This window comes from Ceratotherium simum, chromosome 24 (assembly GCF_057802395.1).
Source record: "Ceratotherium simum simum isolate JZ-2026a chromosome 24, ASM5780239v1, whole genome shotgun sequence".
NCBI classification, from domain to species: domain Eukaryota; kingdom Metazoa; phylum Chordata; class Mammalia; order Perissodactyla; family Rhinocerotidae; genus Ceratotherium; species Ceratotherium simum.
In genome coordinates, this window is record NC_141923.1 from 28,697,724 (window position 1) to 28,722,888 (window position 25,165).

The 25,165-nt window shown below is 42.1% G+C and overlaps 1 protein-coding gene across 2 annotated transcripts; it reads right to left on the reverse strand.

Annotated features, from left to right (window-relative positions):
- Window positions 1-329: 329 nt before the first annotated feature.
- Window positions 330-24,972, reverse strand: DLST (dihydrolipoamide S-succinyltransferase). 2 transcript variants are annotated; one of them, XM_087448193.1, is made up of 16 exons: window positions 24,865-24,972; window positions 24,261-24,294; window positions 21,380-21,428; window positions 19,051-19,137; window positions 18,773-18,828; window positions 18,563-18,637; window positions 18,285-18,340; window positions 17,644-17,755; window positions 10,497-10,646; window positions 9,655-9,731; window positions 8,680-8,777; window positions 4,666-4,796; window positions 3,141-3,214; window positions 2,745-2,828; window positions 2,157-2,324; window positions 330-711 (listed from the first exon to the last, which is right to left on the reverse strand). In XM_087448193.1, the coding sequence occupies exons 1-16, from the start codon at window positions 24,925-24,927 to the stop codon at window positions 577-579; spliced, it is 1,449 nt and encodes a 482-aa protein (XP_087304319.1). In that variant the 5' UTR covers window positions 24,928-24,972; the 3' UTR covers window positions 330-576. The 2 variants fall into 2 exon arrangements, with proteins under 2 accessions (XP_087304319.1, XP_004426418.1); XM_004426361.3 differs by lacking the exon at window positions 19,051-19,137.
- Window positions 24,973-25,165: the final 193 nt, after the last annotated feature.

The following is a 25,165-nucleotide window of genomic DNA, read 5'->3' on the forward strand; positions in this document are numbered from 1 at the left end:
CCCAGATCCCCTGGCCTGTACTTCCTGGAAGAGGTAGAAGAGGCATCTTGAAGTCAATGACAGGTGAGAATGAAGGTGCCATTTAAGAAGCAAAGCAGCACCTCTTGGCCTGTGGTCAATACCTCCAGTGGAATTGAGTGAGAATATGCACAGCCAGGAGAGAGGCTGCTCTGAGCCTGGGAGGCACAGCGCCCCACTAGACATCTCTGGAGAACAGACTTTCAAATCGTAGAAACTTAATCACATGGTCCTATAGTATAGTGGCACAGGGAAGAAGCAAAATCATCTCTGCAGAGGACTAATGGAGGAAGGCAGGAATATTAATGAGCATCCATTAAGGCTCTCTCTCTTTCCCTCAAGCCTAAGGAAATAAGATATTCGAGTGTAAGAGAGGGAGAGAGCCTGACAGGAACGCCAAGAAAAGACCTGCTGGTTACATAGTGGTCTGGCTTCCTTTCATGAGGCCAACAGCATGTGCCTGTCTGTCACCAGGCTAACCTGGGACCCATGAGGGGACAGGGAGAAGACTGGTTTTCAGTTCCTGCATGGTCAATGTGTAGGGCATGTGGCTTCCTCCTAGAGGTCCAGGAGGAGGACTCTGGGATCTTCTACCGCTGCCTTGATTTTGCGGAGGAAAGTCACAGCCTCTCTACCGTCGATCAGCCGGTGATCGTAGGTCAGTGCCACGTACATCATGGGCCGCACCTCCACCTAGAAAGGAGAAGTTGACAGGTTTGTCTGCAGCAGGGCAGAGAAAGCCCCGCTGAAGAGGGGAGATGAGAAAGCACAGGCCATAAGAGAGTTCCCAGTTCCAGAGCCCTTCCTATTGACTTTGCTTCTAGATACTTAGAATATTTTTTTTTTTTTTAAAGATTTTATTTATTTATTTTTTCCCCCCAAAGCCCCAGTAGATAGTTGTGTGTCATAGCTGCACATCCTTCTAGTTGCTGTATGTGGGATGCGGCCTCAGCATGGCCGGAGAAGCAGCACGTCGGTGCGAGCCCGGGATCCGAACCCGGGTCGCCAGCAGTGGAGCGCGCTCACTTAACCACCAAGCCACGGGGCCGGCCCTAGAATATTTTTAAAGACCAAGGCTTACGCTTAGTGCAAAGCTCCCACACTCAGAAGCTTAACCAAGAAAATACGAGTCTCCTCACAACTGCCTTTTTTTTTTTTTTTTTGTGAGGAAGATCAGCCCTGAGCTAACATCCATGCCCATCTTCCTCTACTTTCTATGGAACGCTGCCACAGCATCGCTTGACAAGTGGTGCATCGGTGTGCGCCCAGGATCTGAACCTGTGAACCCTTGGGCCACCGAAGTGGAAGGCACACACTTAACTGCTGCGCCACCAGGCCAGCCCCACAACTGCCTTTTTAAAACACATTCTCCCCTCTTATTGATGTGTTTTCCGTCTTATTGATGATTTTCCGTCTACACGGAAAGTTTCTCCTTCAGTTCTGGTTGTCTGCAGCTTCTTTTTTAGGGTTGTAATTAAAAAAAACTTTTTTTAACCTGGGGTCCACAAATTGTCTGAAATAGCATGCAAAGTTGGGTGTGTGAGCATTTTCAGGGGAGAAGGTCTATGGTTTTTGGATTCACAAAGGAGTCAGTGAACCAAAAAGGTTCTAAACACAGGAGACCCAGAAAACATTTTCCTACCAACATCTCTTCCAACACCCACTCAAGACCCTTTGACCTCATTCCCTGAACTCCCGGAGAACCTATAAGTCTTATCAGACAACTTGACAGCTCGCAGACTGCTCTGCATTGTTCCCTTCTGTTTCCTGAGGGCAAGGACCATGTCTCCAGCTGTATCCCCCTACAGCAACCTGGAGAATGAAGCTTGTTGACTGGCCCCAGATGAAGGAGCAAGCTTTCTTAGCTCAATGGTTCTCAAACTTTAATGTGCATCAGAATCATCTGCAGTTTCTGCTTCAGTAGGTCTGAGAAGGGGTCCAAGAATGTGCATGTCTAACAAGTTCCCAGATGATGCAGATCCACACACCACAATCTGAGAATCAGTGCCTTAGCTATTAATTAGAAACTAAGAGATGGAATTTATCCCTGAAATTATAGTGAATGTTTTATAATTAGCATTTAGATTTCCCCCTCCTCATCACCTAGCTGCTAAGACTTTAGCAGTGATGGTTCCTACCTTGCCTCCCACGGCCACTGGCCTATCAAAGATGCCGTGCATGCCCAGGATGGCAGACTGAGGGGGGTTGATAATGGGTGTTCCAAGGAGCGAGCCAAAAACGCCTCCGTTGCTAATGGTGAAAGTACCACCATCCATATCTTCAATGGCAAGTTCATTCTTTCGGGCCTAAAAACGAAGATTTCATAATTGACATATCAAGTTAACCAAGCTTTCTTTACCTAAAGGATGTCCAGAAGGCTTGTATCTGAGATCATGTTGATCTACTGTGTCCAAGTTCTAGCTTCAGCATGCAAGTTGTTTAGCTGAAACGCCTGTGACTAGTGTTCCACCAGAGAAAAATAGGACTTCAGGACCTTTTCTTTTCCCAGCAGGTCTCATCTGATGAGATCTTCAGTCATGAGAGTAGGCTAAGCTCCGCCAGATATCCATACCTCGGCTCTTGGGGGTGACTGCCGTTCTCAGGGGATGTGCACTTCTTATGGAACAAAGTGAGGCTCCAGCTCACAGGGGAGCCCAGCCTTCCCCAGGCTCTCTTCCCTGACCTGCCCAATAACTCATATACATGCTCCTTCCTTTCTATTTTACCTTCTCTCCCAGTTCACTGATGGTTCGCTCAATGTCGGCATAATTCATAGCTTCCACATTCCTGATGACGGGAACCACCAGACCCTGATGAGAGTGGAAAGCTGTGTTCAGTTGCAAATTAACAGTACCCTTTATAGTTACAACTCCCTTGACTCAAGCCAATGGTCTGCCCTCCCCAGAACATCTCAATTACTCAATGTGATTAACAGAGTCTAAAATATTTAGGCTTGACATTAAGATAAAAGAATGTGGTATGGTCAAAAATAGGTTACTCTTTTACTAACGCCCTTCTAAAAAGACAGAATTACAGAAAGGATCTCCCCCAGGGGTCTGCTTCTTCACACTGATAAGGTGAGAGTCTAAGACCAGAGCTGCCCACTTTCTGCCCCAACATACCCGTGGGGTGGCCACTGCAACACTGATGTCAATATAATCCCTATACACCACCTCTTTGGTTGCATCATCAATCACTATGAGAGAGAAAACACATGTTACATACAACCCCCCAGGCCTCGGTTAATAAGGTAATATTTGAACAGAGTAAAAATCCCCAGTGCTTGGTACAGTGGGGGCTGACCAACCAGCACAAAACCCACTTCCTTACAAGTGGCAGACTCTTCTTACTCCCATGTCAACCAGTTGTAACATCTCCCAAGTGCCCTGACTGAGCCTGAGTGGAGGAGTATCCATTTCTTTGGCAGCCCTCAAAGAGCTCAGTACACTGGCTTCCATAGGATAGGTATGCACTAAGTTCTTGTTAACTAATTCCACTCAAGCCTTCCTTTAGCTAACTGCTAGGTTTAAGAAGTGCTCCAAAAAAGGCAAATTAGCAAAGTAGGCGGGGGATGCTGCCCATTCTGCTGTCCACTTTCAACAAGGGGCAAGGGAAGCCTCTTTCTAGGAGACTCAAGAGGAAACAGGGTGGTTTCTAGGTGACTTAGGAGGAAGCAGGGTGGTCTGGCTTTAATATGCTAGCTTGAGAGAGCACACCAGCAGCTGAAAATTTAGGTCTAGTGCTCATGAGAAAATACTCATGAGAAAAGGCTTGGGAATCATTTTCCACAGAAAGTCTATGCTGTACTGTTAGGTCAGACACCCAGGAAAAGCATGTCAAGTGAGAAAGAGGCCAAAAGAATTCTGAGAAATTCCTACATGTATGGGCAGGCAGAAGAAAGGGATGGAGAGAGCCAATCAGGAAGCATGAGAGGATCAGAAGAAATAAGGAGGTACACATCTGGGCAAAACAAAGACAGCCCTTCTACCTAGGGGACTAAGATGGAAGGGACTAGGGTCTCTATTTGTAGATCTTTAGGGACCCTGGCATTGCTGAGGGTTGCAAAAGTGTCACTGTCCCCTCTCTAATCTTTCAGGGAACAGAGAATTGATTTAATAGGAAGAAGAACTGCTTGGCAGGTCAACATTTCAACGATGCAGGTGAGCAAAAAGTAAGGAAAACAAGCACCAAGTCCATGAAAGAAGGGCCAAGCCCAAGACCTCCCAATGAGGTCCACTGACCAGAAATCAAAGGTCACTCTGGAGCCTTGCCAACTGTGGAAGTCAGACCCCAAGATTTAGGGTTTAAGAGAAGGCGGGCGCTAGCCAGAACATGAGCTTCCACCTTGACATGAGAAGCCTGGAGAGCTGGGCTGGCTCAGAACTGCCTGTTGCCAGAGCAGCTGCGAAGCTAGGCACCAGGAAGAGAAACTATTCTGTCCAGCTAGTGGGGAAAAGGTAATTAGGATGCTGTTTCAGGAAGGTGAGTCATGAAATCCCTGGGGAAGACACTCATGTTTTCACAGATATGAAATAAAAAGCCTTGGTCTGTTGACCCCCATCTTTGTGTCTCTGTCTGTAGGAGCAGGTCTGTGTTCAAACACATACGTCCCAGGACCTCTTGTGATTCTGGCCACCGCAAACTCACCTGCATTTACAACAGGCTGCTCTTGCAAGGCAAAGGCTGAGGCCTTCACAAATGCCGACATGAAGCCTAGTTTGAGGTTATGTTTCTTCAGAAAAGCATCTCTGTGCCGAGCCCTCATCTCCTGGATGTTACTGCAAAAACACATTACAAAACAAACTGACCACAAAGCCTCGATTTTGACTTTCATACCAATTTCTAACTCCATGGACACAAGTGGGTAAGCTTTTTTCCCTCATTCTGGACCATCTACCTAAGTTCAGGTTTTGAAATAGTCCACTGGGGGCTGGCCCCATGGCATACCGGTTAAGTGCACGGGCTCCACTGCTGGCAGCCTGGGTTCAGATCCCGGGTGCCCACCGATGCACCGCTTGTCAGGCCATGCTGTGGCGGCGTCCCATATAAAGTGGAGGAAGATGGGCAAAGATGTTAGCCTAGGGCCAGTCTTCCTCCGCAAAAAGAGGAGGAGTGGTGTGGATGTTAGCTCAGGGCTGATCTTCCTCACCAAAAAAAGTAAAGAAATAGTCCACTAGAGGTCAACACAATAACCTTGTTTCTTTACAAAACTGGGATACAAAGTCCAATCTGTCTTTAAGGTGGGTTGAGCCCTTCATAGGGCTCCTTCATGTGCCAGAAGTCACAAATTACAGTGACCAATAATATGAACAAGAGATCACATGGCACACCAACATTCTTGCTCTAGATGAGCAAGTGATTTCTAGCTACACTAAAATCATGAGCTATCTACCCTGGGAAAAAAAAATTTTAAGCATAAAGTCCACAAAATAAGCAATATTCTTTTTATTTCTTGTTAGAATTAGTTTCAAAAACACCATAAAACCTGATTATGACTTCCTTGTGACATTCTTCCTATCTCTTAATTAGTGAAAAACAAAAAGAAAAAAAAAACCAAACCCCACAAGTGTATGGGCTCCATGTGAGCAAAAGCAGTCATGACTATATATGGATGAGTATACAGCATTCGTTTAGGCTCATGGGAAAGTCAGCAGATTCATTCTTCATCTGCCCAGAATTAGCAGTTTCATCTGCTTGGTCCTTCCAACAGGTGCTAACACCTACCACATGTGAGGGTCAATGCTGGACACGAAAATACAAAGATAACGAAGACACAGCTCTTGCCCTTAAGATTAGTTTAAAGGACATGGTTTCCTTGGTATTTAGAAAAGTGGCCATGTGTGGACCTAAGCTTTTAAAAGTATGAGTAGTAGGGCCTCTGAGAAGCCTTCGCGATGTGAGGAGTCCTTTGTTCCTTTGGGGCTGGTTGTTCTATATACATACCACACACATACTGTGGAGTGAATGGGAAATGGCTTTCCCATCATTTTGCTGCAGAAACCTCAGTATTTATGGGAATACATACAGTTCCATGACGGAAATTGAATTTAACTTTATCTCAAGCCCAAATGCTCAATTCTCCCTTTCTCCCTATAATGGCCTAAATCGACATGAGCATGAAAGATAAGATGGTATAACTTCAACTCCCCCCTTTAGACCTTTTGTTTTTGAAAAAGGAAGTTTTCCTGGGGGAACTGATTGGGTTTAAAATGTTTGTTTTCCTGAGTCTAACCTTATTTAGTGCTAGGATTACCACCCTAAAGACATTACTGGTTCCCAAGACATAAGAGCTGCAGAAGAGGGAAAGAGAAGTGATGAACATCTCTGCTCTCAAAACTGCCCAAATGCTATTGTCATGTCATTAAGTAGTTTCTATTTCAGAGCTCTGCCCTTGGAGGCAGAGAATGGGACAACAGGAAAGAGAAGAAGGTCTCAGAAAGGCCCCTTATGGGTTAGCTGATCAGCACAAGACCCAAAGGGCACTCAATCTAAACCAGATTACTGACTGCAGCGAGACCCCAGGCCATCGTTAAGTGACACCTCGATTAGCTGCTGAAAGGAGATCCAGCTATTGCATTTACCTTCCAAACAAAGCTGTTGGGCCAACTGCATCTTTCAAGGCCATAAATATTTACATGTTTTGTCTTAAGGAATTGGGTAGAATTTCAAAGTCCAATTCAATTTGTGTACAATTTAGCCCTAATGCACTGAAACATAAGCTGCAGCCTTTGGGATGCATTAGTCAAGGTCCTTCCCTACATCCTATGGATAGGACAGAAATCTTGAGCTTGAATGACATCCAGTCGTTTTAGGGAGCTTCAAAATAGAAGGAATGACATCTAGTAAAATAGGCCACAGAGCCCTACGCTGTGAACAATGCCACAGTACACTGTCAATAAACCACTGCCTTCTCTATACTTTTCAGACCCATTCCAAAGGAAAATAAATTTCTCTAATGAAAAGTAGATTAGCAGACTAAACACTTAAGACAAAAAGAAGCAAAGAGATGGCCTGAAGACTTGATGATTTACCTTCTGAATTAAATATAAACTCTTTCCCTGGCATTCAAAACATTTTGAAATATGGATACAAAGTTACCATTCTTTCCTACACTTATTTCCTCACAGCAGATATTTCTCAAATGTATCTTGTACTTTCCCATCTGTGTCAGGTCCATATTGTTAACACGGTCCGGAATGACCTTCCTCCACAATGCTACCTGTGTCAAAATGCTAACGGTTCTTTAAGGCCTATTAAAACTCTCTTCCCTCCAGGAAGCCTTTCCTGACCCTACCCTCCCTACCTCAGGCCCCTACCTCAAAAACAAATGATCTCATTCTCTTTTCCATTTCATACTCTTTGTATCCTTTTGATACTTTTTTTTCTTTTTCTTTTCTTTGGTGAGGAAGGAAGATTGGCCATGAACTAACATTTGTGCCCTTCTTCCTCTATTTTGTACGTGGGTTCCTGCCACAGCATGGCTTTGATGAGTGGTGTAGGTCTGCGCCCAGGATCTGAACCTGCGAACCCTGGCCGCCGAAGTAGAGCATGTAAACTTCACCACCACGCCACCAGGCTGGCCCTGTGATACTTATGTTTCTAGACTTTACTTTGTGTTTATCCAAACCAAATAGTAAGCTCTTTTTCACTCATCTTTTTTTTTTTTTTGATGAGGAAGATTAGCCCTGAGCTAACACCCGTCGCCAATCCTCTTTTTGCTAAAGAAGATTGGCCCTGGGCTTACACCTGTGCCCATCTTCCTCTACTTTATATGTGGGATGCCTGCCACTGCATGGCTTGATAAGCGGTGAGTAGGTCCGTGCCCAGGATCCGAACTCATGAACTCCGAGCCACCGAAGCAGAGCGTGCAAACTTAACCACTACGCCACCGGGCTGGCCCCTCTTTTTCACTCACCTTTGTATCCCCCTTAAATGCGGTATAATGTCTTATACACAGTAAGCCCTCAAAAAATGTTAAATTTAACTACATTCTCTTCCCTACAGTGCTGATACTTGTAAACATCAAAATCTTGAAGAAAATAAGTCAGTCAACAATTAGCTCACTACAGAAACAGGTATAGTGAGTTAGCCCCTATAGTTAATACTCTGAAGTTTTTCTCTAAAAACACAATTTGCTTTCCATTTCACTATCAAAGCTGGGAAAGGTGAAAGACGACAAGCCTATGCCTTTTCACCCACCCAATTCTGAGTCGCTTAGGAACAGTATAAGGAGCAGTCACTGTGAGAAAGAGCAGGGTGTGGTGCCCCAGCTTTGGGCATTCTGTCAAGTGGTTCTCCATCCTAAGGGGTAGGCCCGGGCATAAGCCTTATTGGCCTGGTTGCCCTATTTCAACTTGGCAACTCAACATTAGTCATCAGAGTTTAAGACTATTACTAGCCTCATTTATCAGAAATCACAAGATTCAGGTATAAAATTCCAAAAGGCTGTTTTTTAAGTCATAGAGGAGGCAGACATAGTATTAGGAAAGTCAACTAGAGAATGAAACCAGTGGGTCACTCTGTGTAAGTCAACAAGAAATGTAAACCAGTACCTCCTCCCTGCTAAGTTAGTTTTGGAATCAGCACTAGGTAGGGACTGGGGCAAGTTCAAGTGTTCTCCAAAAGAAAAGGCACAGGGATTACAAGACATAGTGCTCTCACCTCATGTCAATCTCATTGAAAGTGGTCAGCATTGCACATGTATTCTGGGCCTCCTTCAGACGCTGAGCAATGCGCTGCCGCATTCTGTTCATTTTCTCCTGAAAGTGAAAGTGGGATAAGTACCGACAGTCTGGTCTCTGTGGATCAAGCACTCCCTACTAGTCTGAGGGAGCACTCTGCCTGCCAGGACTGGATGGTTAAGGAGTACAGGATCTAAGTACAATGAGAGCTCCAGGCTTCCTCTTTCCTGGGGTGGCCCTGCTCCTGAGCAAGAACAAGGAAACACAGACAAAATCTACTCTCTCATATGCACCTAAAGTTTGACCAAGAATGCAGGCTCAGGAAACAGTTTGATTTAAAAACCAAAACCAATTTATGAAAAGGAAGAATGTGGTATAGGGCTAGCCAGCCCAAGAATCATTACAAATAGGGCAACTTCTGGTGATAAAGACTTGCATGACAATAGCTACTTGTGGAATGGAAACTTATAAGCAACAAACGTTTGAGGCTGTAGTATTTTTAGGAGATATTCTCAGGCAGAGGAACCCACACTCTTGACCATACTTCCTTGAGGTTTTATGCCTGCTCCTGACAGCTACTGCTACTGTGTAGCCCTCAGCTAAGTATCCCGGAAGCATAGGAATAGAGCTCACCAAACCACCTCTCTGAAGTGGGAGGGAGAGGGTGCGTTACTAAGCTACCATCCCCTGCAAATACTTTACTCACCCAAGGCATTTCACTGGTAGCATGACAGAGTGGGAAAAACCACTGGACAAGTATTGAGAAGACCTCAGGTTCTAGTCCTATCATTTGATAGTTACGTGACTGTGAACAAGTCACTTCCTAAATTCAGTTTCCCTGTCAAGACCAAGAGAGTGAGCTGCCAGCCATTCAATGGTAAGCACCACCATACTCACACTCCACTAATCTCAACACTGCCTCTCTGTTTCCTGGAAGTGGTCCTCAGTGGCTTACCCGATGTTCTGAACGCAGACCTTTGCCAGCTCCTGGCTCAGCTGCTGGAGGAGCAGGAGTGGGTTTTACTGCAGACACTAAAAACCAAGAGGGGGGAACAGCTGCATCAGAAAATGAAAGAAACATTTACTGAGTATGTGCCAGTGCTTTCATACTGTACTGTCATGGAATCCTCAAGATATTCTGAGGTGTATCAGTACCATTTCCACTTCACAAATGAACGATCTGTATCAGAGGACCTGGGTTTGCACCCAGACTTTCTGTTTACAACTGTGTGACTTCTGACTAGTTACTTAACTTCTCTGGTATTAACAATCTGCTCACAACTATCAACTTCTCTGGTATTAACAATCTGCTCACAACTATCAACTTCCCTGGTATTAACAATCTGCTCAGGGCCGGCCCTGTGGCTTGGTGGTTAAGTGCGCGCGCTGCGATGCTGGCAGCCCGGGTTCGGATCCTGGATGCGCATTGAGGCACCACTTCTCTGTCCATCCTGGGGCCGAGTCCCACATACAGCAACTAGAAGGGTGTGCAGCTATGACATACAACTATCTACTGGGGCTTTGGGGGCAAAAAATAAAATAAATAAAATCTTAAAAAAAAAAAAAACAATCTGCTCAGAGAAGTTAAGTAACTAGCCAGAAGTCACACAGTTGTAAATAGAAAGCTTGGGTGCAAACCCGGGTCTTCTGATACAAAGTCTAGAGTTCTTTCTACAAAGCAGCCAACGGAGCCTATTCAGAGTGATTATTAGTCTCAGACTTTACCCTGGGAGGGAACATGACATTAGATGAAATATTCTCCTCCCATATAAAGACGCATGGGAGGTGGAGGCTTACCCGGTTTGCTAACAGGAGGTTGTGAGGGAGAGGGCACTGGTGGCATCTGAGTGGGTACGGATGCTGGGGGGGGAGGAGGAACTGCTGTAGGCTCTGCTTTTGGGGCTGCAGCAGCAGGAGCTTCGGCTGGCTTGGCCTTGGCAGGAGCAGCTGGAAAACAAGAAAAATAGATGCCATTGGCACTGTCTGGAATGTAAAGCAACCAAATTGCAGATGCAAAAGCTCTATCTCCAACCAATTAACAAATGTTTACTGGGTATTTGCTATATATGCAAGGCACTATGAGACACACACAATGATATAAGGCACTGTTCTTCTATTCCCCAGGGCTCCTACATGTCCTTTATCAGATAACTGACTTAATTCAGCTGCCTTCCTGATTTCACAAATATCTATTGATCATCAAATTCAGCAACTACTTTCAAAGCACCTACTAAGCCCATGGAAATGTAACCTTCTAAGCAAAATAAACCCATGGAATTTAAGAGGTTGAAATACCTACATAAAAGTAACCTATTTGTAGTGATAGTAATATTGACAGTCTCACCTTATATTTTAACATAACATCTGAAAGCATACTCAACTATTAAAAAATAAAAGTTGTAAATAATCAAGGGCTCATTTAGACTTAAGAGTTCAGAGCATTTCATCCAAGATGTCTCTCATAAATCAATGAAGTGGTTAAGCAATAAACTCACAACTTTAAATTAGATGTTTATTTTTAATTTACCCATCTGAACATCATATCTGGTTTTATATTTAAATTAGAAAAACATTCTTTTAAGGAATGAATGATCAGAAGATGGAATTCTTCAACTGGAAGAATAAATCTTATTCTCTAGCCTTCTACTGTACATTCTTTCCATTCGGGGCTTCTGGTCTTGCCCTGATCAAGCTCATTGATGCACTCTACCAGCTCTCTGCTTAACTATTTTAACAATGAGAAAGAAATAGATTTTACTAGTTACAGCATTTAACTAAGAATCAGAAAAAGTTATTTTCTTTTCTGATCTCTAATAATGACTGTGAGGTCCAGGACAAATTCATTTCCTTATTTCTCATTTCTTCCCAAGAGAGATACCAATCCTCTCTAGGAATGTTATGAGAGAATAGATGTGAAAAAACTACACTGAATTCTCCATAACTGCACCATGAAATATTGCTTCTTCTCACTTTAAAACAGTGACTCTCAGCCGTGGCTGTGTATCAGAATCATTTGGAGAACATTAAAAAAAACAACAAAAACTATGATAGATAACCAGGATCTGATAATCCCAGATTTAATATATCAGAATCCCTGGGCCATGGAGTCTAGGCATTTGCATTATTTTCAAAGCCCCCACGTGATTCTGATGGCAGGGTTGAGGAGGGGGAAAAAAAAAAATCACTGTCTTTAGAATCTTTTTCATTTCTATTATATCCTTAAGAAAAAGGTCTAGGCTAGAAGAAAGTGGCATGATATATTTAAAGTGCTAAAAGGAAAAAACCCACAGCCAAGAATACTCTACCCAGCAAGGTTATCATTCAGAATGGAAGAAGAGATAGTTTCCAGGACAAGCAAAAATTAAAGAAGTTTATCACCAAGAAACTAGTCCTACAAGAAATGCTAAAGGGACTTAAGGGGAAAAGAGAAGACCACGAATAGGAAAAATTATCTATTTCCATGATAAGAGGGTAAAGGATACAAACTCACAAAAAAAGAGGTCAGATATGATATCACAAACATAAAATGTGGGAGGTGAGAAGTCAAAGAGTAGACCTTTCAGATAGAGGTCAAACTAAAGAGACCATCAACTTAATATAGATGGCCATATACACAGGTTACTATATATGAACGTCATGGTAATCACAAACCAGAAACCTATAATAAATACACAAAAAACTAAGAGAAAGGAACCTAAACATAATACTATAATAAATACACAAAAACTAAAGGAACCTAAAACATAATACCTATACTAAATCCACAAAAAACTAAGAGAAAGGAACCTAAACATAATACTAAAGAAAGCCATCAAACCACAAGGGAAGAGAGCAAGAGAAGAAGAAAGGAACAGAGAAGAACCACTAAAACACCGAGAAAAAATGTTAAAAAATGGCATTAAGTACATACTTATCAATAGCTACTTTAAATGTCAATGGACTAAATGCTCCAATTAAAAGGCATGGGGTGGCTGATTGGATAAAAAAACAAGACCCATATATATGCTGCATACAAGAGACGCATTTCAGACCTAAAGACACTCACAAACTGAAAGTGAAGGAATGGAAAAAGATACTCCATGCAAATGGCAATGAAAAGAAAGCTGGGGTAGCAATATTCATATCAGACAAAATAGACTTTAAAACAAAAACTGTAAGAAGAGACAAAGAGGGGCACTACATAATGATCAAGGGAACAATCCAACAAGACGATATAACACTCGTAAATATCTATGCACCCAACGTAAGGGCATCTAAATACATAAAGCAATTATTAATAGACATAAAAGAAGAAATAGACAGTAACACAATAATACTAGGGAACTTTAACACTCCACTTACCCCAATGGATAGATCATCCAAACAAAAGCTCAATAAGGAAACACTGGCCTTAAATGACACACTAGAACAGATGGACTTAGTAGATATATACAGAACATTCCATCCAAAAACCGAAGAATACACCTTCTTCTCAAATGCACACGGAACATTCTCCAGGATTGATCACGTTAGGTCACAAAACAAGTCTCCATAAATGTAAGAAGACTGAAATAATGCCAAGCATCTTTTCTGATCACAACGGTATGAAACTATAAATCAACTATAGGAAGAAAACCAGAAAAGTCACAAATATGTAGAGATTAAACAAAATGCTACTGAACAATAACTGGGTCAACGAAGAAATCAAAAAATACCTGGAGACAAATGAAAATATGACATGCCAGAATTTATGGGATACAGCAAAAGCAGTTCTAAGAGGGAAGTTTATAGCAATGCAGTCCTATCTCAACAAACAAGAAAAATCTCAATCTAACAGTGCACTTAAAGGAACTGGAAAAAGAAGAACAAACAAAGCCCAAAATCAGTAGAAGCATGGAAATAATAAAAATCAGAGCAGAAAAAAATGAAATAAAGACTAAAAAAATAGAAAAAAATTAATGAAACCAAGAGCTGGTTCTTTGAAAAGATAAACAAAATTGACAAAACCTTTAGCTAGACTCACCAAGAAAAAAAAGAGAGAAGGCTCAAATAAGTAAAATCAGAAATGAAAGAGGAGAAATTATATCGGACACCTCAGTAATACAAAAGATTATAAGAAAATACTACAAAAAGCTATATGCCAACAAATTGGATAATCCAGAAGAAATGGATAAATTCTTAGAATCATACAACCTTCCAAAACTGAATCAAGAAGAAATAGAGAATTTGAATAGACCAGTCACCAGTAAGGAGATCAAAACAGTAATCAAAAACCTCCCCAAAAATAAAAATCCAGGACCAGACGGCTTCCCTGGTGAATTCTACCAAACATTCAAAGAAGATTTAATACCTACCCTTCTCAAACGCTTCCAAAAAATTGAAGAGGGGGGGAAGCTTCCTAACTCATTCTACAAAGCCGACATTATCCTGATACCAAAACCAGACAAGGACAACACAAAAAAAGAAAATTATAGGCCACTATCACTGATAAACATTGAAGCAAAAATCCTCAACAAAATACTAGCAAATCTAATACAACAATACATTAAAAAGATCATACACCATGATCAAAACATACTACAAAGTGATAGTAATTAAAACAACATGGTACTGGTACAAGAACAGACACACACAGATCAATAGAACAGAATTCAAAGTCCCGAAATAAAACCTCATATCTACGGGCAGCTAATCTTTGACAAAGGAGCTATGGACATACAGTGGAGAAAGGAAAGTCTCTTCAATAAATGGTGCTGGGAAAACTGGACAGCCACTTGCAAAAGAAAGAAAGTAGACCATCTTCTTTTGCCATACACAAAAATTAACTCAAAATGGATCAAAGACCTAAAGGTGAGACCTGAAACTATAAGACTCCTCGAGGAAAATATAGGTAGTACACTACCTATAAAGGGATCATCAGCCATAAAGGGATCTTTTTGAATTCCATGTCTACTCAGACAAGGGAAACAAAACTAAAAATAAACAAGTGGGACTTCATCAGATTAAAGAGCTTCTACAAGGCAAACGAAACCAGGATCAAAATGAACAGGGAACCCGCCAGCTGAGAAAAAATATTTGCAAACCATATATCTGACAAGGGATTCATCTCCATAATATATAAAGAACTCACAAACTGAATAACAAAAAAACAAACAACCTGATCAAAAAACGGGCAAAGGAAATGAACAGACACTTCTCCAAACAAGAGATATGGATGGCCAATAGGCACATGAAAAGATGCTCAACATCACTAATCATCAGGGAAATGCAAATCAAAACCACACTAAGATATCATCTTACACTCGTCAGAATGGCTATAATCACCAACAAAAAATAACAAATGCTGGAGAGGCTGTGGAGAAATGGGAACCCTAATCCACTGCTGGTGGGAATGCAAACTGGTGCAGCCTCTATGGAAAACAGTATGAAGATTCCTCAAAAAATTAAAAATAGAAATACCTTATGATCCAGCTATCCCACTACTGGGTATCAACCCAATGAACCTGAAATCAACAATCCAAAGAGGCTTATGCACCCCTATGTTCATCACAGCATTATTCACTATAGCCAAGGCATGGAAGCAACCCAAGTGTCCCTCGACTGATGATTGGATAAAGAAAATGTGGTACATACATACCATGGAATACTACTCAGCCATAAAAAAAGACAAAATTGTCCCATTTGCAACAACATGGATGGACCTGGAGGGTATTATGTTAAGTGAAATAAGCCAGACAGAGAAAGACAAACAGTGCATGATTTCACTCATATGTGGAAGATAAACCAACACACAGACAGATACAACTGTTTGGTGGTTACCAGGGGCTAAGAGGCTGGGGGGGTGGGCACAAGGGGTGGAGAGATGCACTTATATGGTGACTGACAAAAATAATGTACAACAAAAATTTCACAATTAAAAAAAAGAAGATCATACACCATGATCAGGTGAGATTTACTCCAGGGATGTAGGGATGGTTCAACATCCACAAATCAATCAACGTGATACACCACAGTAATAAAATGCAGAATAAAAATCACATGATCATCTCAATAGATGCAGAGAAAGCATTTGACAAGATACAGCATCCATTTATGATAAAAACTCTGAATAAAATGGGTATAGAAGGAAAGTACCTCAACATAATAAAGGCCATATATGACAAACCCACAGCTAATATCATCCTCAATGGTGAAAAACTGAAAGCTATCCCTCTAAGAACAGGAACCAGACAAGGATGTCCACTCTCACCACTCCTATTTAACATAGTATTGGAAGTCCTAGCCAGAGCAATCAGGCAAGAAAAAGAAATAAAAGGGATCCAAACTGGAAAGGAAGAAGCAAAACTGTCACTATTTGCAGATGACATGATTTTATGTAAAGAAAATCCTAAAGAATCCACTAAAAAACTTTTAGAAATTATAAATGAATACAGAAAAGTTGCAGGATACAAAATCAACATACAAAAATCAGTTGCATTTCTATACACTAACAACGATGCAGCAGAAAGAGAAATTAAGAATACAATCCCATTCACAATTGCAAGAAAAAGAATAAAATAAAATCATTGCTGAAAGAAACTGAAGACGACACAAAGAAATGGAAAGATATTCCATGCTCTGAGATTGGAAGAATTAACACAGTTAAGATGTCCATACTTCCTAAAGCAATCTACAGATTCAATGCAATCCCTATCAAAGTTCCACCAACATTTTTCACAGAAACAGAACACAGAATCCTAAAAAGACAACCTAACAACTGGGAGAAGATATTTGCAAACCATATATCTGATAAGGGCTTAATATCCAAAATATATAAAGAACTCATACATCAACAACAAAACAACAACCCAATTAAAAAATGGACAAAAGACCTGAACAGACATTTCTCCAAAGAAGATATACAGATGGCCAACAGGCACATGAAAAGATGTTCAACATCATTAACTATCAGGGAAATGCAAATCAAAACTACAATGAGATATCACTGCATGCCCCTCAGAAGGGCTATAAGTAACAAGACAGGAAACAAGTGTTGGAGAGGATGTGGAGAGAAGGGAACTCTCACACACTGCTGGTGGGAGTGCAAACTGGTGCAACCACTATGGAAAACAGTATGGCAATTCCTCAAAAAATTAAGGATAGAACTACCATATGATCCAGCTATTCCACTGCTGGGTATTTATCCAAAGAACATGAAAACACCAATGCGTAAACATACACGCACCCCTGTGTTCACTGCAGCATTATTCACAATAGCCAAGACTTGGAAGCAACCTAAGTGCCCATCAAGGGACGAATGGATAAAGAAGATGTGGTATATATACACAATGGAATACTACTCAGCCATAAGAAACAATGAAATCCAGCCATTTGTGACAACATGGATGGACACTGAGGGTATTATGCTAAGCGAAATAAGTCAGAGGGAAAAGGTCAAATACCATATGATCTCACTCATAAGTAGAAGATAAAAACAACAACAAACACACACAAAGAGACAGAGATTGGATTAGTGGTTACCAGAGGGGAAGAGGGGAGGGAGGAGGGCAAAAGGGATGATTAGGCACGTGTGTGGTGATGGATTGTAAGTAGCATTTGGGTGGTGAACATGATATAATCTATGCAGAAATAGAAGTATAATGATGTACACCTGAAATTTATACAATGTCATAAACCAATGTGACCACAATAAAATTAAAAAAAATAAAATAAAAAAAAGGTCTAGCATAAGAAACATACATGGAAAGAACTGAGCATTATGAGGTTTATTTTTTTAATGTCCTTTTCTTCTAGAACTTGACATTTAAACTTCACACTATATAAATATCACCCCTCCTATTCCCTCAACTAAGGGCAGCTGGAATGCCAAATAGTCTTTCAGGTATCAAGGAATTAGTACATTATGCTCAGCCCCAATTTCAAGGGGGAATACTGGAGACCTTGACAACCTGGAGAACTTCTTTACCGTCAATTTTCCTGAGTGTGAAAAGAGGAGTGCCTCCTTCTACTTTTCCCCCATCAGGTACTAAAAGAGCTTCAATGACGCCATTTGCTGGTGATGGAACCTGCACAGATGTCTGGAAAACGAAGACAGAGGGAGAAAGAGTCCAATTTTTACTCAGCATTAGAAAGTTAATTGTACAGAATCTCAAATATGAGTCACAACAGTTGCAACACTGATATACAAAACCCTGCATATAGAAATGCCAAGGCCACACTTTCAGAGTAAGAGTAATGACAAGTCAATGCTACTGTGAGGATTCACCCTTTCCGTCCTTTCTCAGAAACATTAAACCAATATTCAGTTAATCTGCTTCCAAGTGATACATGAAGGACAACGGGAAACAGCTCATGCACCAAAAAAAAAAAAAAAAAAGGCTACAAAACTAAAACTACTAAAGTACATAATACATACACCTAGAAGGATCTAAAATTAAACTTCAAAGCTTTCTTTTTTAAATGAGCTCTTCTAACACATTTACAACTGAGGTTAGAGCCAGTTAAAAAATTATCTTTAAACATTAACAGTCAGCCCCTGTTTCTTTCATTAGGTTAAGAAACCAAGGGGAGACATGAAAAATTGGCACTAATATAGGACAAGCCTACCTTGTCAGTTTCAATCTCACAAACCACTTCATCTTCTGCAACTGTGTCTCCAACAGCTGAAAAGACAGTCAAAGGCTATCTGTTAGAGGGCAGCCTCCAGTAGCCACAAAATCCCTTTTGGCAGGTGTGTTACAAGACCTCTTTCCTATAGGGCCAGGAGAAAGCACATGGCATGTAGAGAAAAGGGTGGAGCCATAGGTCCCACTGATTATCACGGTGAGAGAGGGGACTTGTAGAAAGTGTTTAAACTTAAGAAGTGAGAGGCCACTAAATCTTACCTTTCTCCCACCTGACATCCCCCTCTGTGACAGATTCTGCAAATGCTGGGGTTTTGACTGTAATCACATCCTCCTCTAGGAAAAGAGCAAAAAAGAAAATCACAAGTAGTCTATATTTTTCCTTTAAAAATGTTTGTTTTTCTTTAGTTAAACTCAGTGGATTGTTGCTCTTCCTAGTAAAACTCCATTCCCAATAAGGCAGGTACTTACTGCACACCGCCGTAGTTCTGAAGAAGCGAACGCTGAAGACACTACTGCTGTTAATGCTACAAAAGAAACATAAAAGTAAACTGCTTTAGCAGCTGAACCACTCACATTTTGGTCTAGATAAGGCACACCATGGATCTTCTGTTTAAATCAGTGATTCTTGACCAGGGGTGCCCATCAGTGTCACCGGGGAGAACTTTTTCAAAGCATACATGCCCAGGCCCCATCCCCAGAGATTCTGACTCAGCAGGTCTAGAGTAGAGCCTGAATGACTTGGGTACCTTAAGTAGTGAGCTCCTTGGGTGAGTCCAGGACCCTGTGCTGCAGTGAAATGCCGGCTCTCAAAATATAGAGACTTACATCTGGTTCTTTGAAGAAAAAGATAAGCATCTTGGTCCTTTTGCACACCCACCAAAAGGACTTAGCTTCCTGAGTAGGTTTTTTTCCTTAACTAAATCCAAGTGAGATAAATTGCATGCCCTTGGGGTATATGCCATTGTGCCATACAACAGAATTTCTCTACCTAGAATTACAGATTTAGGTCAGACAAGGCAGTAAGATGAGATAGTTAACTTGGAAGTAAAACAAAGGTTATATGCAAAAAAACCCCACAAAAACAAACCAAAAAACTCATAGTATCTCCTATTCTGTTCTCTTACTAAGAGGCAGCACATCAGTCCAATCTGGACTCATTCAAGAGGAACCTCAAAAGACCAAGGTATTTTTTGATATGGCACTAACTTCAAATAAGGTAAACGGAGAATGATATCACCTTGTATGCACAAAACCATTAACAGTGGTTACCTCTGGAGAACAGGAGACATGGGTATATACCGTACCTATGGTTATCTGTCACATACATACACATTTTGGGAGAGTGATTTGGACTGACAGGGAGTTTCTACATTTCAAAATTGTTTGAATATTCTACAACAAGCACCTTTATAATAGAAAAGTAAAACAGATTTAAGTTTCCTTTTGATATTTTAACCTTTATAACATCAAAATAACCATAACATCTATGTAGAATCAAGAGAAAAAACATATGTTATAGAAAAAATACAGAACACAAAGTTTTCTGCATAAAGTTTATAACCATGTATGAGTACAAGCTCATGGGCAAGAACTAAGGGGCAATGTGCAAATGTGGAGACTGCTCTGTGAAGATACTCAAGAAGCTGCAGCACTGGCTGCCTCTGGGAAGAAGAACTTGGTGGCACTGGAGGACAAGGATAAAGTCTTCTCATGGATACTCTTTTTACTTTTGAACCATGTAAATGTATAACCTATTAAATAAAAACATAAAACCAAAAGTAGTTTTACAAGAAAAGATTTTTAAAATAAAGTGGGTACCTTATTCACAGAAAAAAACCAAAACACAGCACAAAAACAGATATTAGGTTAGGGTGATACCCTACTCTAATGTGTGACCTCACCCCTCAAAGTTTAGGTTTTGTTTTTGTCTTAATAATTTACTTTCAAATAGTAATTTGTTGTATTTATTGCATAGAGATTTGTAGTTGCTCCAATTTTCATTTACATGGCAGATAAGTAGTACATTTTGAATCTAAATAATTTTTTAAATTATAAAAAGTATTAGATGTTCACTGTAGAATATTTGGAAACAGCAAAAAGAACATTTATAATAGGATTATACTGTACAGTAGAAAATGGAATCATTTTATAACCTGCTTTTTCCCACTTACCATAGTGCAAACACATTAACATGGCATAGTTTAACCAATCCCCTGTTTGTCAATTTTGAGAGAAATCTGGGTATACCAGGAGTTCAGTCTAGATTCCTAGAAATGGAACTGCTAGATCAAAAGGTACACAGAGTTCAAAGACTTATGAATGCCAAATTGCCCTCCAAAAATAACGCAGGAATTCATACTTCTAATACAGAGTGCATCATTTTCTCAATAAAAAAAAATTCCATTGTGATGCACAGAGAAGGAGCTAATCTGCTGACCCTTCATTTTGAAGATTCTCCCTACAGAGAAAGTAGCTTGATAGCTGTTTAACAGGTAACTAGAGAGCATCCTCTTACCACCACCCTGAAAATGCTTGGAATACAACGTAGCATTAAGCAACATTCATAAGCAGAAGTTAATGTGAAACACACGTGTGGCCTTTCTCCAAATGCTGCATGATGCAATAATAGCATTCCCTCCAAACTAGTCAAAGTCGCAGGACTCAACCGACTAGTCTTTTGCTTTTACTGTTTCTAAAATGAATATGCTACCAAGAGGATGCTCTCAATCTCCACAATAAATATAACCTCCAGCCCTTTGGCTGCACTTGTATCCAACCAGAATATTTAGGAGCACCCTTCTATATCTATTCCCATAAAAAGAGGGTTCCAACTTCACTTTCCTTATAATTAAAACACCTGAGGATAGGCACACTCCTGGTCTAGCACTTGACATGGGGCTGAAGCTCAAGGTCCATCACACATAATAAATTAACATCGAGGTTAGGTCTAGGGACTCAATATAACCACCTCAATTTCCAGGCCTGGAAGCCAGTGAAGAAATCAGATGGTGAAATTTAGAACTGGTATCTTAAATATCCCATGACCACAAATCTGTGCTCCCCAATGATACTTACACAATCTTCCTGCTGTCAGGATAACCTGGTCCCTGACATAAGGAGACCCCTGCAAGAAACAAAACAACTCTTAACCAAAGAAGTCTGTTCACCCCCTAACTCTGAGATACAGCAGGATCAAGTGCAAGCAACAATACAATCTTCAACACACAGAGTCCTGCTTCTCAAACTTTTCCACCAAAGTAACCATAATGGCAGAGAGCAACGGGTATGTAGGGTTGAGAGTGGGTATGTGTTTGAAGAAGAAAGGTGAGAATTCTAAGGGTAAAGCCAGAGGTAGTTTTATAATCTTATTTACCTTAAAATACATAAACTTTCATTATTTCAATGTTTTCATAATAAAATGTGTCTACTTCCCAAGTCTTCAAGTACAATTGAAGCTTGAGAAAGACACGTGATGGCTTAACCTGTGACCACACATAACCTAATCTTAGAAGCAGGGGGATATTTGGTCTGGGTTTCTGTTTCCCTGGTAACTTAAAATGTACTGAGCTGGAAGTCTTACTGCCTGAACCGTATTAGCAAAAACAGGGCTACTTTAGACCCAGGGTCTCCAGCTTGTTCTGCAACTGAGCAAATCATTATCCCTCTTTCAGTATGGTATTGTCTTCCCACCCTCTTCCTGAGGTCTTCCACTCTGGTCACACTCTACAAGGTGGGAGCCCCTTTTCTGCCCCACCAACTGTCCTTTATCACAGATAACTGCATTTCCCCAACTGACAACTAACTACTACAGCTGCCTCACCTGAAGATATTCTTTCATATGTCTTATTTTTTCAGATCTTTCTGAGCCATGGGCTCAGGAGACACCAAATGGGAGCCAGCTCTCTCTTGCACCCACCTCCTCAGAGTTTCAGAGTCAAATAAGTCACCTCTTTGTCCAGCAGCCAACAACTCTGCAGCACAAATCCCAAGTTTAGCATGTCTTTGAGCTAGAACAGCCAGCAGCCTATAGTGATTTTTGGAACTCTGAGTCCAACTTAGAATTTATCCTACAGCAAGTTTCATTTGTACAGTCCTTTAGGGTTTATAAAAAGCTTGCACATAATAACCTCATTTTGGTTTTCACGTCTCACAACTCCCTGAAGCGAAACAACCATCTGCCATTATTCCCATTTCACATATAAGTAGGGCTTCCAGAGGTTAAGTGACTAGCCCAAGGTGAAGCCCTGAGCCACGATGCAAACCTCAAGTACAAGGCTCTTGCCATTATCCTGCCAGTCTATAAAATGGAGAAAACGTTTACTGATATTTTTTAGGATTTCCAGTTAAAAAGAATATTTATTGGGCCGGCCCCATGGCTTAGCGGTTAAGTGCGCGTGCTCCGCTGCTGGCGGCCCGGGGTTCAGATCCCGGGCACACACCGATGCACCGCTTCTCTGGCCATGCTGAGGCTGCGTCCCACATACAGCAACTAGAAGGTTGTGCAGCTATGACATACAACTATCTACTGGGGCTTTGGGGGGAAAAATAAATAAATAAAATCTTAAAAAAAAAAAAGAATATTTATTATTGAGAGTCCACTATGAGCTAACACTGCACTAGGTGCTATGTTTTCATGACTCTTAGGATAAAGTTCAAAAACTTTACACTTTCCTGTACTGTCAGCTCTCCCTATCTTTCCAGCCAGACAGGCTTCCTTTCCATTTCTATGACCAGTCAAGTCCCTTCCTGCCTGAAAACCTTTGCACAAGTAATTCCCTTTGCCTGGAATATAGTTCTCTTGGCTAACTCCTATGTATTCTTGAAGACTTGGCTTAAATGTCACTTCTTCGAGGAAGCCTTTACTGACATTCCCACCGCACTCTCCACCCTCCCAAGCTGGGCTACATCATCCTACCCTCTCATTACACCCTACACTTCTCTTTCACAGTCATCACAATGTAATTATGTCCTTATGTGTGCATAAATGTATATTTGCTGTCTCCCCAGGTAGCACCTAAGATCCTTAAGAGTAGGAACCATCTGTATCCCTGTCCCTTAGCACAATGCCTGGCATGTAGTAAGAACACAATAAATGATCTGTTGAGTACAGGAGTAAACGATAACATGATGGGTTAAAAGTTTAGGCTGAGGAGTCAGGCAGACCTGGCTTGACCAATAGTTGGCTGAGTGACCCTGGTCAAGGCACTTAACCTCTCTTAGCCTTGGGCTATGCATTTGTAAAACAGAATACCTCTCTTACTGTTTCTTGATGATTAACTGAAAAATTCACAGAAAGTACTCAGAACAATGCTTAGCACACAGAAAGCCCACAATAAGACTGACTCATTCAACAAATATTTATTCCAGCTATATAAAAAATTATTGAGATATAATCTAAATTCCTTCCAATAGTCTCTACACCATCTTCTATCTCATTTAATTAAAATGCTCTGGCCAAATCACCTTTTTCTCCAGTTTTGGAGCACTGACAAGCTCTTTCCTTCCCCAAAGACTTTGTACATGCTATTCCCTTCCTCCTGCTCGTCACTGTGCTGGCTCTGTCACAGCCTCCAGGTCACAGCTTTAATGTCACCTACTAAAAAGGCCTCTTCTGTCCACCTTCATTTGTTTCCTTCTCAGCATTTAACCAAAATTCATGATTGCTCATTTGTTTAGCAATTTACACTTTGTCTTTCCCACTAGACTGTACACTCCAGGAGGGCAAGAATTGTCAACTGCTGTCTCGGGTGAGCGCTTAGCACAGTGCCCAACATGCAGCAGAAACTCAGTAGCCATGTGCTAAATAAATAAATGACAGCTGTTATTATTAAATAACATTTTGTTTCACTCCTATCTATCTGAAAATCATGGGGAGAAACAGAGGCATTCCGATTTCCTCGCATACTGCTCTGCCCTGGAGGAGAACATTTTTGGTGACGGCAAGGGCAGAACTTACCAGGCAGGGAACGTCTCCCTAGAGGGCAGTTCCCCTGTTGAGAAAGAAGACATTATCGACGTCACCCGGGATAAACGCAAGGAATAAACAGCTCTTTCTTTTAAGTACAGACTCAAAGCTGTTCAGGCGCTGGTGACAGGTGAATCTCATGACTCCAGACGTAAATGCAAGAGCCAGGGTTCTCAGTCCCAGTCAGCGCACGGGGCCTGCCAAACTCTCTCAACTTCCCCACCGGACTGACACCCGCTGACTTTAACAGCAGAGGGGACGGCCCCTGGGTCCCGTCGGGGACTCCGTGGCGCCTCCTCCAAACTCCGAGTCTCGTGTCGCGGCGGGCGCTGCTCTGTGCGGCTCCCTGGCCCCGGCGCGGAGGGTGGGGTACGGCAGGGGCCGCGGCGCCGGCGGCCCAGGGAAAGCGAGGGGCCGCGGGGCTCCGCAAGACTGCCCCAAGGGCAACGGCGGCCCCGAGCCGCCCAGCCCGCGGCCTCCGCGTCCCGGTGCCCTTGGTGCCTGGCCGGCGCGCCGCGCCCCTGCCCCCAGGCCGCCCACCTGCCCGCCAGCGGGGTTCTCACCCACGGGGGGCCCCGGCCCGGCCGGACCATACCTTCTGGAAGGCGGAGAGCGAGCGGCTGAACGCCCGGGACAGGCAGCGGGACCTGGACAGCATCGCAGCGGTAGCGGGGCCGAGGGCGGGCGGACACCGGATATAGGGCCCGGCAGCAACCGGAAGTGGGGCTGGCCGGGAAACCCACCGCGCGGGGAGGGGTGTTTGGAGCGAACCACTGGCGGGCGGGGGGGATCGACGGACCCGCCGAGGAGTCTCCGTCCCAGCCCGGCAGCCCGGGGGTGCTCTCAGAGCTCGCGGCGCTGCCGAAGGGGCCTACGACTGTCCGGCGACTCCCTGA

Bases quoted from the DNA above. Each gene is read 5' to 3' on its own strand.
- DLST (XM_087448193.1), bottom strand. From the start codon at position 24,927: ATGCTGTCCAGGTCCCGCTGCCTGTCCCGGGCGTTCAGCCGCTCGCTC. The intron at 18,638-18,772 runs GTAAGTACCTGC...CTCTTTTCCTAG, and splicing joins CAGAACTACGGCGGTGTGCA to AGGAGGATGTGATTACAGTC. The intron at 8,778-9,654 runs GTAAGCCACTGA...TTTCACTTTCAG, and splicing joins GTCTGCGTTCAGAACATCGG to GAGAAAATGAACAGAATGCG.